Source organism: Schistocerca nitens, chromosome 8 (assembly GCF_023898315.1).
Source record: "Schistocerca nitens isolate TAMUIC-IGC-003100 chromosome 8, iqSchNite1.1, whole genome shotgun sequence".
Lineage (NCBI taxonomy): Eukaryota > Metazoa > Arthropoda > Insecta > Orthoptera > Acrididae > Schistocerca > Schistocerca nitens.
Window position 1 is genome coordinate 449366527 of NC_064621.1, and position 16536 is coordinate 449383062.

The window sequence follows — 16536 nt, forward strand, 5'->3', positions numbered from 1 at the left end:
GTGCCGAAAGTGTAGGCTACTTAATTAGGGAATGGATTTTTGTCTATGGCGATGGGACCGTCCGCCGACACGTTCGCTCTGATATCCTGTTTAATAGCGGTTAAGTAAACACGTCACTGTATTGACAATATAAACGGAATATTAATAAGGTAGCCTTACTTCAGTAGTTGGGTTATTTATTACAGGGAATGCCTGACGTGATTATAACGGGAATATGGTGTATCGCATTTTTTCACGTGATACCACACGAATAAAACAGGGAGCTTAGCAGCACTACACAAAAACATTTCTTCGGAGACACACTTCAGTAGCACTAAGACTGTACTCAAAATACGATACAACCACAAATGTATAAATGTAATTAAAAATAATCAATAAAAAATACCATAGAATGAGTGTGGTGGCTTTATACATCAAGTTACAGTAACTTAACTCCGTCTCAACAGGCCTCAGCACACAGGCGTCACTGGATGCGGACATGGAGGGCATGTGGTCGTCACACCACTCTCCCGGCCGTATGTCAGTTTGCTAGACCGGAGCCGCTACTTCTCAAACAAGTAGCTCCTCGGTTTGCCCCACAAGGGCTGAGTGGACCCTCCTATGCCAACAGCGCTCGGCAGATCAGCAGATCAAGTGACCAGCCACTCAAGTGCCCTGTCGGACAGCGCATAACTTCGATAATCTGACGGGAACCATTGTTACCACTGCGGCAAAGCCATTGACCTCAATTTACAGTAATAATCATTTATTTGAAATGAATTTTTGTGTTGTATGTGAAACAAGCTTTCGCAGAATAGTTAGCGAATGTTTGTTTCACATACAACATGTACATACGATAATGGATAATTCCCAAAGACGTCGTATGAGCACTGAATTCATTCTGTGCATGATGTTTGGTTCAAAATGGTTCAAATGGCTCTGAGCACTATGGGACTTAACTGCTGAGGTCATCAGTCCCCTAGAACTTAGAACTACTTAAACCTAACTAACCTAAGGACATCACACACATCCATGCCCGAGGCAGGATTCGAACCTGCGACCGTAGCGGTCCCGCGGTTCCAGACTCTAGCGCCTAGAACCGCACGGCCATCCCGGCCGACCTGCATGATGTTTGACTTTTTCCATTGCGACGAAGTCAGCCTGAATGCAGAAGTACTGACTGTCTTATTTTCAAGTTTGACGTCGGATAACAAATGACAAAATAATATTTTCCTTCGTGCGATATAATTACAAATTAACTTCTCCGATCTTTTCCTTTGATTGCACTACACACATCAAAACTGGTTTGCATCGTCCTGCTTCCCAACACTCCTGAAGATAGACGTCGACTGTGGATATTGTTTCACAGACACAGTCCCTTCGACTGTTCAGAGATGTAAACAACCATGCATGAGCAGCGCCTATTAGAAAGGGGATCCGATAGTTGATTAGTTCCAGTCATTCCACCAACTCGGGTTGTCTGTAGTTCAACCATGCCAAGACGGTCAATACCGCGGTTCGATCGCGTCCGCATTCTTACTTTGTGCCAGGAAGGGCTCTGAACAAGGGAATTGTCCAGACGTCTGGGAGTGAACGAAAGCGATGTTGTTCGGACATGTAGGAGATACAGAGAGACAGGAACTGTCGATGAGATGCCTCGCTCAGGTCGCCTAAGGGCTTTCCTTGCAGCCACAGAACGTTGTTTATGACTCATACTGTGCGCAATAGGCTGCATGATGCAACTTCACTCGCGACGTCCATTTCGAAGTCCATCTTTGCAACCGCGACACCATACAGCGTGGTACAGATAGGCCCAAGAACATGCCGTATGGACCGCTAAGGATTCGCATCACGTTCTCTTCACCGATGAGCGTCGCATATGTCTTCAACAAGACAATCGTCGGAGACGTGTCTGGAGTCAACCCGGTCAGGCTGAAAGCCTTAGAAACACTGTCCAGCAAGTGCAGCAAGGTGGAGGTTCGCTGCTGTTTTGGGGTGGCCGACGTACTCCGTTGGTGGTCAGGGAAGGCACCGTAACGTAAGGAATGCCATCCTCCGACCGACAGGAAACCATATCGGCAGCATATTGGCAAGGCATTCGTCTTCATGGACGGCAGTTCGCGCCCCATCGTGCACATCTGGTGAATGACATCCCTCGACTAGTGTGGTCAGCGTGTTCTCCAAGCATGAACCCCATCGAACATGCCTGAGATCGATTTAAAAGGGCTGTTTATGGACGACGTGACCCTACAACCACTCTGAAGGATCTACGCCGAATCGCCGTTGAGGAGTGGGACAGTATGGACCAAAACTGCCTTGATGAACTTGTGGATAGTATGCCACAACGAATCCAGGCTTGCATCAATGTAAGAGAACGAGCTACAGGGTATTAGAGGTACCGGTGTGTACAGCAGTCTACACCACTACCTCTGAAGGTCTTGCTGTGTGGTGGCACAACATGCAATATGTGGTTTTCATGAGCAATAAAAAGGGCGGGAATGATGTTTATGTTGATCTCTATTCCAAATTTCTGCACAGGATCTGGAACTCTCAGAACTGAGATGATGCTAAATTTTTTATGTGTGTATAAAACCGTTCTTTTAGCAAAATTTTATGATTCTAGATGAACGGGAAGTAATCAACAGCTTTTTATGAGTGAGTGTGCGATTAGCAAAACATAGAACCTGAAGGGCTGTGTCTTGCGACTGCACTGACTTAGAAGCTTTCTTATTTTAGGAGCACCAAAGAACCACAAACCTCAGTATGTGTCATAAATTTCAATTTCATACGTCTACCCGTTCTCAGAACAAAGGCAACAGCGCATGGCGACTGGATGGTCACCCATCCAAGTGCCGGCCACGTCCAACAGCGCTTAACTTCGGTGATCTCACGGGAACCGGTGTATCCACTGCGGCAAGGCCTTTGCCAAGCACACGCAAGGTAGGTGAAGAACGAGCGATGGAGAGAGCTAGCTGCACCAGCCAATTCAACCGACAAATTACAGATAGCACCGAAGTCAACTTTTAGCTTCGAAGTGCCACTTATTATTGAACCCATATATCTACCTTCGTTAATGTAGCAAATATAGACTTGAGAAATAGAATGTATCTCCTTGTATCACTCATTCTTTGATAACCGCCAGTTTTTATCTTGTTGTTACAAAAATCACTGGCAGGTGCGCACTGACATAAGTAAATAAATACTTGACCTAAAATAGGAAAACACAGGGAAAATAATAAGAAAAATCTGTAAAAGCAATTAGTATAACCGTTTATTATAATATGCTAAGAATCAGACCACATTTACTACCACTAGAATGCAGAGCCACTGTATCTAATCTTGTTGTGGGACCACAACTCTTTGGCAGGTGAAGTGGTGGCTGACGTTCAACGAGCCGTACACTTTCACCCGCGGCTACGCCTCCAGCGGCAGTCAGGCACCTTCACAGAACGCTCCGGGCATCGGCGACTACCTGGCGGCGCACACCGTCATCAGGGCACACGGCATGGTTTACCGCCTCTACGACGAGCAGTACCGCCCCACGCAGAACGGTAGGTCCAGACGCTTCACAGCAATTCACCTGCTCTCATCTTCCTTCTTCTACTTCTTCTTCTTTTTGTTATGCCTTTGTCCCGCGTCAGTGCAGGGTAGGCGACGTAATTTACGCATTTGGCATAGTTAATTTAAGAGGTGACCGGATACCCTTCACGTTGCTATCCCGTTACCCCCAGAGACTGAACCTATGTACGCCTAGCTGTCTGCTTGTAGTGTTATTCATATGAAAGTGACCGAAAGTTTTCTAAATGTTTGCGGATTGTGTAACTGAGGTGGAGCTTTGGTACCAGACCGGTATTGATCTAGTGAGATGTGGGAAACTGCCTAGAAACCACATAAAGGGTGGCCGGCACGTCGGTCCTCGTGATAAATCCGCCGTGAAGTGGCCAACTCGCTTCAAAACCTGGACATAACAGAAAATTGGATATAAAACCCTGCAAAACGGTGTTCGTTTTAAATTCTTTGGATTACTGAGCTGGGATCTGATGTTGGAATTACCTGTTTGACACATCAAAAATTATAAATTTAGAAGATTCCAGTAAAACATCGGGTGTCAATTATTGTGAGGTCGCTTATAATGAAGGAGAAGTCGAGATGACGTACTGAAATGTTGGATTCGATATTTTACATTTTTAAATCGAAATCGTAGTCACTTTTGTCGCTTGTTTCATTATCGCTACCAGAAGCGCCGCTGTCTGATTCTCTATCGACAGATGGTTCGAAAACCCGATCTTTTACCTTAGGTGGCATCTTTTTATCTACTTCAGTTGTCATTCTCTGGAATCCCCGGATGAGCAATTCAGAAAGTGGCACAGGCCGATGGAATACGTCACGCATGCAAAGGGCGTACCACTGAATTGCTGAAGTGCCTAAACAAGACTGTATTTTCAATGCGAATGACGTCAGATGTAGCAGATATAAATATAAAAAACTTGCTTACTTTGCTTAATTTCATTCTATCGTGTCATATGGGATCGTATTCTGGGGTAACTCGTCAAACCGAGCAAAACTTTTCAGAGTCAAAGGCATATAATAAGATATGTTTGTGGTGTAAATTCAAGAAGATCATGTAGAAATTCGTTCAAGCAACTGCGTATTGTAACCTCTGTTTCTCAGTATATTTATTCCTTAATGAAATATGTTGCAAATGGTTCAAATGGTCCAAAGCACTGTGGGACTTAACATCTGAGGTCATCAGTCCCATAGACTTAGAGCTACTTAAACCTAACTAACCTAAGGACATCACTGGTTCCGGACTGAAGCGCCTAGAACCGCTCGGTCACAGTGGACGACTATGTTGCAAATAACATATCTCTATTTTTAATACTAGGAATAATAACGAATTACAGAAAGCTCTAAAACTACTTACCTAGATTCAGAAAGGATCCCAGTATTCAGGAACACACATATTCAATAAACTGCCAGCAACCATTAAAAACTTGGTTGTAGATAAAGCACAGTTTAAAGAGGGTTTGAAAGACTTTTTGCTAGGCAACTGCTTCTGCTCTATAGATAAGTGTCTTAACAGAAACTGTTAGAGCAGCTTAGGTAAAAATATTTGTAGATACCAGTTTTCACAGCACTTGGTCACAACAGTCGAGATTAGATATTTTGTGCATCATAAAGTTATTAAAAGTGCATAACTACGTTGGCTTGAACTTAAATAGTGGCAATCTGCTGTGGAGACACTATGAAATGGAATCTACTATTGTCGCTGACAGCACGTTGTTGACGTACCTATCTTACCACCGAGCAAATGGACTCGCCCGTCCTGCGTCACCGGCGTGCGCACAATCGAGGGAAACACAGTCACTTGTGAGCTAGCAGTCTAGCGTAACGGTGTCACTATGTCTTCTAAACAGGAACAACGAAGTTTCATCAAGATTGTATGTGCCAGAGGTCGTACAGCACGACAGTGTCATCAAGGTCTTCAAGAGGCGTGCGGGGAATCGGCATTGCCGTACAGAACAGTGGCATGTTGGGTGAAAGCCTTCAACGAAGGTCGGAAAACTGTAGCAGACATGCAGGGGGCAGGTCGTCCTGGCATCTGTGAAGAAGAAGTGCATGCTGTTCGTTTTTGGAGCATCACCTGCGACCAGCTTTGCGAAAGAAGCGGCGACACTTTCTGCGCAACCCACCCATCTATTTGGTACGACAATGCGCTGTCGCACACAGCGCTAGCTGTGGCTGCTCTGTCCGGTCGATGGGACTGGGAAGTACTGCACCATCCACCATACTCCCCGGACTTAAGTCCTTGTGACTTTTATTTGATTTCGCAGATGAAGGAACCACTTCGTGTGATTCGCTTCAGAACTGTTCCAGAGATTCGACAGGCAGTAGACAGCTCCATTCGCACCATCAACAGAATAGGCTCTGCTAACAGTATACTACGCCTTCCACATCTCTGGCAACGGGTTCTACACAACGCTGGTGACTATTTTGGAGGACAGTAACAGGTGCAAACATGTAACTCTTTTGTATCGGTTGTGAATAAATAGTTGCCACTATTTAAGTTTCAACCCTCGTATATTTCATTCGGACAGTGTATTAATTCTGTGTCATAAAATTTGCAATCCTCAAACCATCACAAAGGGCAATCATAAGAAAACACAAACATAGGCTTGTAGTTCACAAAGATTTATTGCACATGTCCCCAAAAATAGTTTTACAAAATCTTTTACAAAACCGGCCTTCCAATAGCCACCAATAACAAATATATTTAAAAACCTTATACAGTCGTTACAAGAGTAAATAGAGTGAAACAAGAAAAGCAAAGATCCTTCCTTTTAACTAAATAACAAATAGACCTAGATAAATATAGATGACAAGCATAATAGCCCACAATTTTAACAGGAATTTACCGGGACTAAATCCTAGTTAGTAAAACAAGCAACAGAACAGAACATTAAATAACAAATATTAAGTAAAAGAGCAAATTCCTCAACGGGAACCTTAGACTAATAAACAGATCATAGAACAACGTAATTCCACCAATTATATAGTGACCTATTCCGCTGAACTCACTCGTGAAATCCCTTCAAGTATAACAATAATATTTAGGCAGAAAAGAAAGTTATGTTAATAGTCAGTTCAAGTTCCACGCAACAGCGGCCAAACCCCCAACGGATGACCCACCTAAATACACTCCTGGAAATGGAAAAAAGAACACATTGACACCGGTGTGTCAGACCCACCATACTTGCTCCGGACACTGCGAGAGGGATGTACAAGCAATGATCACACGCACGGCACAGCGGACACACCAGGAAACGCGGTGTTGGCCGTCGAATGGCGCTAGCTGCGCAGCATTTGTGCACCGCCGCCGTCAGTGTCAGCCAGTTTGCCGTGGCATACGGAGCTCCATCGCAGTCTTTAACACTGGTAGCATGCCGCGACAGCGTGGACGTGAACCGTATGTGCAGTTGACGGACTTTGAGCGAGGGCGTATAGTGGGCATGCGGGAGGCCGGGTGGACGTACCGCCGAATTGCTCAACACGTGGGGCGTGAGGTCTCCACAGTACATCGATGTTGTCGCCAGTGGTCGGCGGAAGGTGCACGTGCCCGTCGACCTGGGACCGGACCGCAGCGACGCACGGATGCACGCCAAGACCGTAGGATCCTACGCAGTGCCGTAGGGGACCGCACCGCCACTTCCCAGCAAATTAGGGACACTGTTGCTCCTGGGGTATCGGCGAGGACCATTCGCAACCGTCTCCATGAAGCTGGGCTACGGTCCCGCACAGCGTTAGGCCGTCTTCCGCTCACGCCCCAACATCGTGCAGCCCGCCTCCAGTGGTGTCGCGACAGGCGTGAATGGAGGGACGAATGGAGACGTGTCGTCTTCAGCGATGAGAGTCGCTTCTGCCTTGGTGCCAATGATGGTCGTATGCGTGTTTGGCGCCGTGCAGGTGAGCGCCACAATCAGGACTGCATACGACCGAGGCACACAGGGCCAACACCCGGCATCATGGTGTGGGGAGCGATCTCCTACACTGGCCGTACACCACTGGTGATCGTCGAGGGGACACTGAATAGTGCACGGTACATCCAAACCGTCATCGAACCCATCGTTCTACCATTCCTAGACCGGCAAGGGAACTTGCTGTTCCAACAGGACAATGCACGTCCGCATGTATCCCGTGCCACCCAACGTGCTCTAGAAGGTGTAAGTCAACTACCCTGGCCAACAAGATCTCCGGATCTGTCCCCCATTGAGCATGTTTGGGACTGGAAGAAGCGTCGTCTCACGCGGTCTGCACGTCCAGCACGAACGCTGGTCCAACTGAGGCGCCAGGTGGAAATGGCATGGCAAGCCGTTCCACAGGACTACATCCAGCATCTCTACGATCGTCTCCATGGGAGAATAGCAGCCTGCATTGCTGCGAAAGGTGGATATACACTGTACTAGTGCCGACATTGTGCATGCTCTGTTGCCTGTGTCTATGTGCCTGTGGTTCTGTCAGTGTGATCATGTGCTGTATCTGACCCCAGGAATGTGTCAATAAAGTTTCCCCTTCCTGGGACAATGAATTCACGGTGTTCTTATTTTAATTTCCAGGAGTGTAGTTCAGGAATGACGTGTCTTAGACAAATTATATGAGTGAGTACAGAAGTTATTACACAGCAGTTGTACTAAAAATGTGGTTTATCAAACACATTTTGGGACTGCGGTATTCGATTATCGGTGCTATGAAACAAGGAAAACACAATACATTTTTCCACATTATTACAATCTTAGATATTTGGCAAGCCATTGGTACGGCCATTTTCATTTAATATGAGAATGACGGTCTACTAAGAGGATAGTGAACAAGCAGAATGTTAGAAGAACGGATTATAAAAGCGAAATGGACTGCAGTGACTCTACATGCTGGCCGCTAACTAAATACCTGTAACATGATACAGGTAGTTTTTTTCTTCACATTCTGAGAGAGCTTGGGAAAGGGGCACACACTGGATCCGTGACAGACAAAACAGTGTGGGACGAAACAAAGCAGCAGAATTTAAAAGCCACCAAAGTCTCTGACATTCTCACAGGAAAGGTGTTGTCTCCATGAAAGTTGCCCTGCGGGATCAGTTCTACTGCTCGTCACCAGCCTAACAGCCAAGTAGTGCCTAGGTGACGAACTATTGTCAGTGGGAGACCGGCGCTCTGCCATGTTCTGCAGAGTGCCTTCAGTAAATATCAGTCTAGTACTTTCCTAAAGAATCGCAGCTAGCACGAAAATAAAAGCCTCGGCTCCAGTACAGTTTTTACTTTCTGAGAACCTCTGATGTGACGCTACCTGATGGGTGCAAAAATGCTGATGGAAATGATTGTGGTGCGACGAACAAGGATCACAGAGAGAGGCTTTTAGGGAAAGAGGGGTTGATCAAAGAGTCACTGGACTTTTAATGTGCCGTGTTTTTCTTGGTGGGAATTTTGCTGAAGAAGCAATCATAGCATTGGTGGGCTAAGTGTTCTTATTCATTGATAGGCGGTCATGTCTTGTTTGACAGGAAGAAAATAGTAGGTTGTACGGTTCTTCTAGAAAGGTCTTGTTTGGCAGGAAGAAAATAGTAGGTTGTACGGTTATTCTAGAAAGGAGACCGAGTTTGAAGAGGGAGGCGGGTGTGCGTGGAAGAGTTCGTCCGAAGATGGAGACGGGGATGGATTTAGGAGTTCCTTCACGGTTCAGTGTTCGTACAGGTGGAACAGCGCTCCATGTTTCATACTTCAGAGAGACAGCTATGACGGAAATGCTCTGCATGTCTCATGCTGATACTTTATGGACAGCATTATTAGTAGCACCGGCACCTTAGAAAAACCCTTGATCAGAATTTAGTCAAGGCACTGCAGATATGTCTCAAATCCAGTAGTGCTATGGGCAGACGTTTGCACTTCCCAATCCAACCGACAGCCCCTAGTCACTATGATCGTTTTGTTAGGTGTACATTGATCATTTTTAGAATTACAGTTGCATCAAACGGATATGTTTTGGTTGGTTGATTTGGGGGAAAGGGACCAAAGAGCAAGGTCATCGGTTCATCGGGTTAGGGGAGTATGGGGAAGGAAGTCGGACCTGTCCTTTCAAAGGAACCATCCCAGGTTTCGCCTGTAGCGATTTAGGAAAATTATGGAAAAGCTCGGTGGGCATGCTATCAGGACTTTCAAGTAGCCCTGAGAACTAGCAGATACACGTAGTACATTCCATGCAGTGCATCTTTGAAATATTAACTGAGGTTGTTAGATAGTCCTATGTACTTCATATTTGAGTATTTGATTGAATAAATGAATGTATTCATTTGAAACTTGTTTCAGTTAACGTTTTCATTTAATCTTATTTTAATATTTTGCAGTTCTCCACTTTAGGTTCGACAGCTAGTGCCATAATTTCGTTTGTGCACAGTAATTCAGCTCCTGTCTTACTGGTTTGTCCAGCTTTCGACTAATTTTCTCCATCAGGGTAACCATATGAAACACACACTGGGTTTTGCAGTTGTATGTACTAAAATAAGAAGCTTAGGGTTCGTAAATGTGTATTTGATCCTAAAATAAATTGTTTCGTTAAATATCAGAGGGCAGTCTTTAATCTCTCTTTCAGTTCAAAACAATAATGGTTCCCGCTCTCTGAATGCATACAAGAGACTGCCGATGTGCTGATTTTTGTTTCACTCTTTTTTTTTTTATCAGAAGTACAAGTAAGTAAGCTGCGCCTACCTTGTGATGAACATGGCGAGTTTTGTTGGAGTCTCTGTTCCCACTGTCTCCGCAGTATTCAATATGACAATTCCTCCTTCTTAAACATAACGAAATACACAGTTAAGCTTGTAGAAGACTGATAATTGAGTGGTTATCAGAGTAATTTGGCAGTTTCAGATATTTAAATTTATGTAATACAGTTTATGTCAGGATGTTCAGCTGGAATGGCTACTATATTCATACACTCCTGGAAATGGAAAAAAGAACACATTGACACCGGTGTGTCAGACCCACCATACTTGCTCCGGACACTGCGAGAGGGCTGTACAAGCAATGATCACACGCATGGCACAGCGGACACACCAGGAACCGCGGTGTTGGCCGTCGAATGGCGCTAGCTGCGCAGTATTTGTGCACCGCCGCCGTCAGTGTCAGCCAGTTTGCCGTGGCATACGGAGCTCCATCGCAGTCTTTAACACTGGTAGCATGCCGCGACAGCGTGGACGTGAACCGTATGTGCAGTTGACGGACTTTGAGCGAGGGCGTATAGTGGGCATGCGGGAGACCGGGTGGACGTACCGCCGAATTGCTCAACACATGGGGCGTGAGGTCTCCACAGTACATCGATGTTGTCGCCAGTGGTCGGCGGAAGGTGCACGTGCCCGTCGACCTGGGACCGGACCGCAGCGACGCACGGATGCACGCCAAGACCGTAGGATCCTACGCAGTGCCGTAGGGGACCGCACCGCCACTTCCCAGCAAATTAGGGACACTGTTGCTCCTGGGGTATCGGCGAAGACCATTCGCAACCGTCTCCATGAAGCTGGGCTACGGTCCCGCACACCGTTAGGCCGTCTTCCGCTCACGCCCCAACATCGTGCAGCCCGCCTCCAGTGGTGTCGCGACAGGCGTGAATGGAGGGACGAATGGAGACGTGTCGTCTTCAGCGATGAGAGTCGCTTCTGCCTTGGTGCCAATGATGGTCGTATGCGTGTTTGGCGCCGTGCAGGTGAGCGCCACAATCAGGACTGCATACGACCGAGGCACACAGGGCCAACACCCGGCATCATGGTGTGGGGAGCGATCTCCTACACTGGCCGTACACCACTGGTGATCGTCGAGGGGACACTGAATAGTGCACGGTACATCCAAACCGTCATCGAACCCATCGTTCTACCATTCCTAGACCGGCAAGGGAACTTGCTGTTCCAACAGGACAATGCACGTCCGCATGTATCCCGTGCCACCCAACGTGCTCTAGAAGGTGTAAGTCAACTACCCTGGCCAGCAAGATCTCCGGATCTGTCCCCCATTGAGCATCTTTGGGACTGGATGAAGCGTCGTCTCACGCGGTCTGCACGTCCAGCACGAACGCTGGTCCAATTGAGGCGCCAGGTGGAAATGACATGGCAAGCCGTTCCACAGGACTACATCCAGCATCTCTACGATCGTCTCCATGGGAGAATAGCAGCCTGCATTGCTGCGAAAGGTGGATATACACTGTACTAGTGCCGACATTGTGCATGCTCTGTTGCCTGTGTCTATGTGCCTGTGGTTCTGTCAGTGTGATCATGTGATGTATCTGACCCCAGGAATGTGTCAATAAAGTTTCCCCTTCTTGGGACAATGAATTCACGGTGTTCTTATTTCAATTTCCAGGAGTGTACATACACCTGTTCCATTAGAATAGATAGCTCACTCAAATTTTATTCAAACAAATAGGAGATCATTTAATGATTACCAGTAACACTAAACTGGTCTTACTGCGTGTTTACACTTCAACGTCTCCAACAGTTTTTCCTACAACAACACCATTACTACGAATGCCCTTTTTAATTAATGTTCTTCCTTGTTTAAGTGTAGCATCATCGATCATCAGATCAGGAAGAGTATCTGATGCGAGTATCGTAATATTCTTAATGACGTGGCGAAATGTGCGGTCAGCATAGACATTTATGAATAAAGTGCCGAACATGACTGCGGACTCATGTGTAGACTTTATAACTTCAGTTGAGGGCAGACTGAATTTAATTTTCCTTCTTCGCCAATAAATAATTATTAATATCCTTTAACGCAACTTTTTGTTCCTCTCTCGCTAATCGAACCACTAATGAATCGAACTAACTACGTTACACGCTTTTCCATCCATACCTAATGACATTCAGCTGCTTCTCTCTCGAAATTTCTATGGTTTTACACTGATATTAATTCCTTTGCGCATAGTAGTTAAATCACAAATCGTATACACGATTTACAAATATATACAAAATTTCAACAGTGGGATTAAAATTCAGGGCGAAAGGCTATCAATGACAAGATTCGCTGATGACGTTAGTATCCCTAGTCAATATGAAGAGAAATTACAGGATTTGTTGGACGGGATGAACAGTCTAATGAGTACAGATTATGGACTGAGAGTAAACAGGAAAAAATTACAACTAATGAGATTTAGCAGAGATAAGAATAGCGAGAAAATTAACATCAAAATTGGGGATTACGAAGCAGACGAATTTAAGGAATTCTGCTACCTTGTAGTCAAAGTTACTCATGGCGGGCGAAGTAAGAAGGACAGAAAAAGCAGATTATTAGGCACAAAAAGAGCATTCCTGCCCATGAGAAATCTGTTGACATCAAATATTGGTCTTAATTTGAGGAATAAATTTCTGAGAATGTACTTTTAGAACACAGCATTGTATGCTAATGAATCATGGACAGAGGGAAATCCGAAGCAGAAGAGAATACATGCGTTAAAAATGTGGTGCTGCAGAAGAATGTTGAAAATCAGGTGGACAGATAAAGAATGAAGAGGTTCTCTGCGGAATCGACGAATGAAGTAACATATGGAAAACACTGACATTAAAAAGTGACACGATGATAGCACATGTGTTCAGGCGTCATGGAGTAGCCTTCTTGGCACTAAAGGGAACTGTAGAAGGTAAAAACTGTAGGGCATGACAGAGATTTGAACACATCCATGGAGTAACTGATGACATAGGGTACAAGTGCTACTCTGAGATCAGGAAGCATACTTTAGATACCATAAATACTCCTAACTTAAACATACGTAAAGAGTTACACAAAGAAAAATTCAACGTCAAGCAATACTCAAAAAACAGAAGAAAATTTCATTTCTCACTTGTTGTATCAGTGATTTCGGATCTTGGGCATTATCAGTTACTAAGAAAACAAAGATATCTACACGCGATAAAGTCATGGGGGTTTGAATAGAATTCTACAGCACACTTTCTGCATCATCATTGTGTCAAATTGACTCAGCATCAAATTCAGTACATAAACCATTGTTAATGGTGACGAAGTGCACAAATGCAATGTACTGGATTATGCCTCATTCCACGGTTAATACTGAAGTGAAATACTAAGCGATCAAGTGAAGTGTTCACATTAGTTTCTTCACAGTTAACGCAGGAAGTGCTAAAACTCATTGTTATGTTCGCTCGCTGTACTGCGTGAAACGATTCGTGGAGTGCTCTCATCACCTATGGTCGCCTGCCCTCACCCTACATAACACCAACATCTGTATCATCCATGATACTTGTGGCGTAGCAAGTAGATTGCTTCAGTGAGAGGTCGGGCAATATTACAACACAGACACAAATTATTAGTAATTTATTAACGCTTGCGCGTGATAAGTACTTAGGCTTGTAATAATTATTGTCCAAAGAAGGTCGTGTATTTGATTCTGACACTGAACCGTTGTTTCACATCAGAGTGTAACTGTCATTAACGTGATTAAAATTCAGAGTACAGTTCTGTAGCACGGAGCCGGACCTATGCTATGACGACATTATCATCGTTAGCGATGATTACAGGTGGTCACTGATTGGGCCGAGACTGTCTGAGCGCCTCTGTGCTCGGACATAAATGACTTCCCGGTGGGGAGCCACAATGAAACACGAGGGCTCCTGACACTGACTGTCTTCACTTGTGGTGCCGTCGTGAGGTTCCAACAGAGGTTCCTGCACGCAACACCGCATACTAGTGTGTTCTAAGGTTCTGTGCTATCTACTCAGCTGCATAATGGGTTTCAGGAGGTATGCCAAACACTTTGGAAGATAGTACTACAGACTAATTAGAAGAAAACACTCCATATGCCAGGAATTCATTTTCAGTGGTTACAGGTTATTGTGTAACCCAACAAAATACTCGTAGGAGAGAAGCAAAGCCAAATAATACAAAGTTTATTTCCACATGTTCCACTTCCTACTTGAAAGCATTTAGGAATTCTCCTGACAAATCCTCGTGTTGCTCTTCTTATGCCACCTTGGTATTATTTTATCACGGCAAAGTTATTCACAACCGAATGATCAATTCATCTTTTGTATTTTCTTTCTCTCTGTAGACTCCATCTTTCGTCGCCACAAGCAAAAAGGTAAAGGAGTAAGTTCTGGAGATACTGGACTTCAAGAATTGTGACAATTTCTATGGGAAGTAAGCTTTAGTTGGTATGTCACCTGACAACTTGAATGTGCAAAGGGCCCTTCGTGGTGGAAGAACATGTCCATTCTTGTAGCCAAAGGAACCTTTTCCTAAAATGCTGGAAGCTCATTCTATGAAGTCCATATAACCTTGCCCGATACGACAGTGCGGTAACACATTAGGCCCAGCCAAGCCACTACTTGTCGTAGCACACCACAGATCTACAGAGATACATTCCTGAAAACGTTTCTCCACAAAGACATGTGGGATTTCATCGGATGGAATATTGTTGTGGGCTCCTAAACGTTTGCTGATTATTTACTCCGGAAGAAAGAGCGTAATGGCTGTTCCGTTAGGTACGGGTTTAATAGCTTCAGTTCTTGCACTTCTTTTTCATCTTGATAGTCTTCAAACACGCATTATAAGACGTCGTGGTCACATTTACACTAGATGGCTAGTGAAATTCTTATCTCTTGATAACTGTTGGTCCTAATGAGATCGATATCCAACACATCATAATATTATTTCGTCTATGTGATAGGAAAGCATGTTTTTTCACCATGTATCTGTCTGATCTCAGTTTATTTTTCCCCTTTCAGTTACACAGAGCGATTATAAAATACTGCATTGTGTTTTGGTGTTTCAAATATACGTCTCCTTTTCAGGTAAAATCAGTATCACGCTGAACTGTGACTGGTTCGAACCGTACAATGACCTGGAAGAGACTCTGGAGGCTCAGGAACGTATGTTCCAGTTCCAGGTACGATAATTTCATTTTAAAATATTCTGTTGGTCTTTAGCTCGAGCGTCTGGCTCGTCTATCGACATAATCCTTGAATGGAACAATCCTATATTGTTAAGAGGTCTACTACCTTACTATTAATGGTTGCTAGGACACAATAAAGCATTTGCCATGGATTAATACACTATTCTAAGTGTAAATTCTAAAAAGGTTTTGTATCACATGCATAACTACGAAAAGGAGGGTCCTTAGATTCAAGGGGAGCAGGTAACCTAAGAATAAGGCTTATGAAATTAATAAAATTACTTTCAAATAAAAGCGATAGAATAAAACAATAGCGGAGGGTTCAGGAAAGAACTTTCATGTGCTTAACTAATATTGAATCGTAATTATGTTATATCTTACATGACACACAGAAGTATCACATTGTTAGCGACGTTCGTAGATTTCAGAAAGGTTTACGATTCAATTGACCGAACAACTCTTCTATAAATCCTAAAAGAATTACGTTTAGAAGCTGTAAACGTGAAAAACGAGTAGTGAAACTAAGAAAGAGTAGTGCAGAAACACTGAAATAAAGTCAAGATCAAGGCACAGGAAAAGCAGAAGCATTGTTGAATCAGCATTGTCTTAGGAGGACTGACACGGAAACGAGGAAAAGAACACAATAGCCGAAAAAACACTCAGTATTCGGAAGTCAACATCTTTGTACATCTTTTATAAGGAAATTACTTAGGTAAAACAGAATACCATTTTCCTCACCTTGAATATTGTTACTTGGTTGGATCCTCCTTAGCGTGTTGTCCACAAAATGGTACACAAGTTGCTACTGAAGCTTGCCCACCTCTTAGACATAGGCCGTTATCAGGCCATTCATTGTGACAGGAGCGTTCCAGCAAACGCTGTATTGCAAATTTCAGTTGGTCTCACAAATGGTGACTCCGGTTCTTGGCAGGAAGTACCGCAGGCTATTGAATTACGTTGATACTGTCTGCTAAAGGAAAGTGTTCATGAAGTAGGTTCGATGTGCGTATGTATTATCTTAAAGTATCAATCAATCGCCAAAATACTGTCGCGCTGGATAATAGATTCGATGGTACTGTGTAGATACTGTACAGCTCTCAAATTAGCGTCGACAGT

General features: G+C 44.4%; 1 protein-coding gene across 1 annotated transcript in view; it reads left to right on the forward strand.

The window, feature by feature from the left end:
- The window catches only part of LOC126198749 (myrosinase 1-like), a 58917-nt gene that overhangs the window by 18914 nt on the left and 23467 nt on the right, over positions 1-16536 (forward strand). Inside the window, exons 6-7 of the mRNA XM_049935298.1 lie at positions 3347-3530; positions 15320-15414. Coding sequence (XP_049791255.1) covers positions 3347-3530; positions 15320-15414 — 279 coding nt within the window. The remainder of the gene's footprint in view (positions 1-3346; positions 3531-15319; positions 15415-16536) is intronic.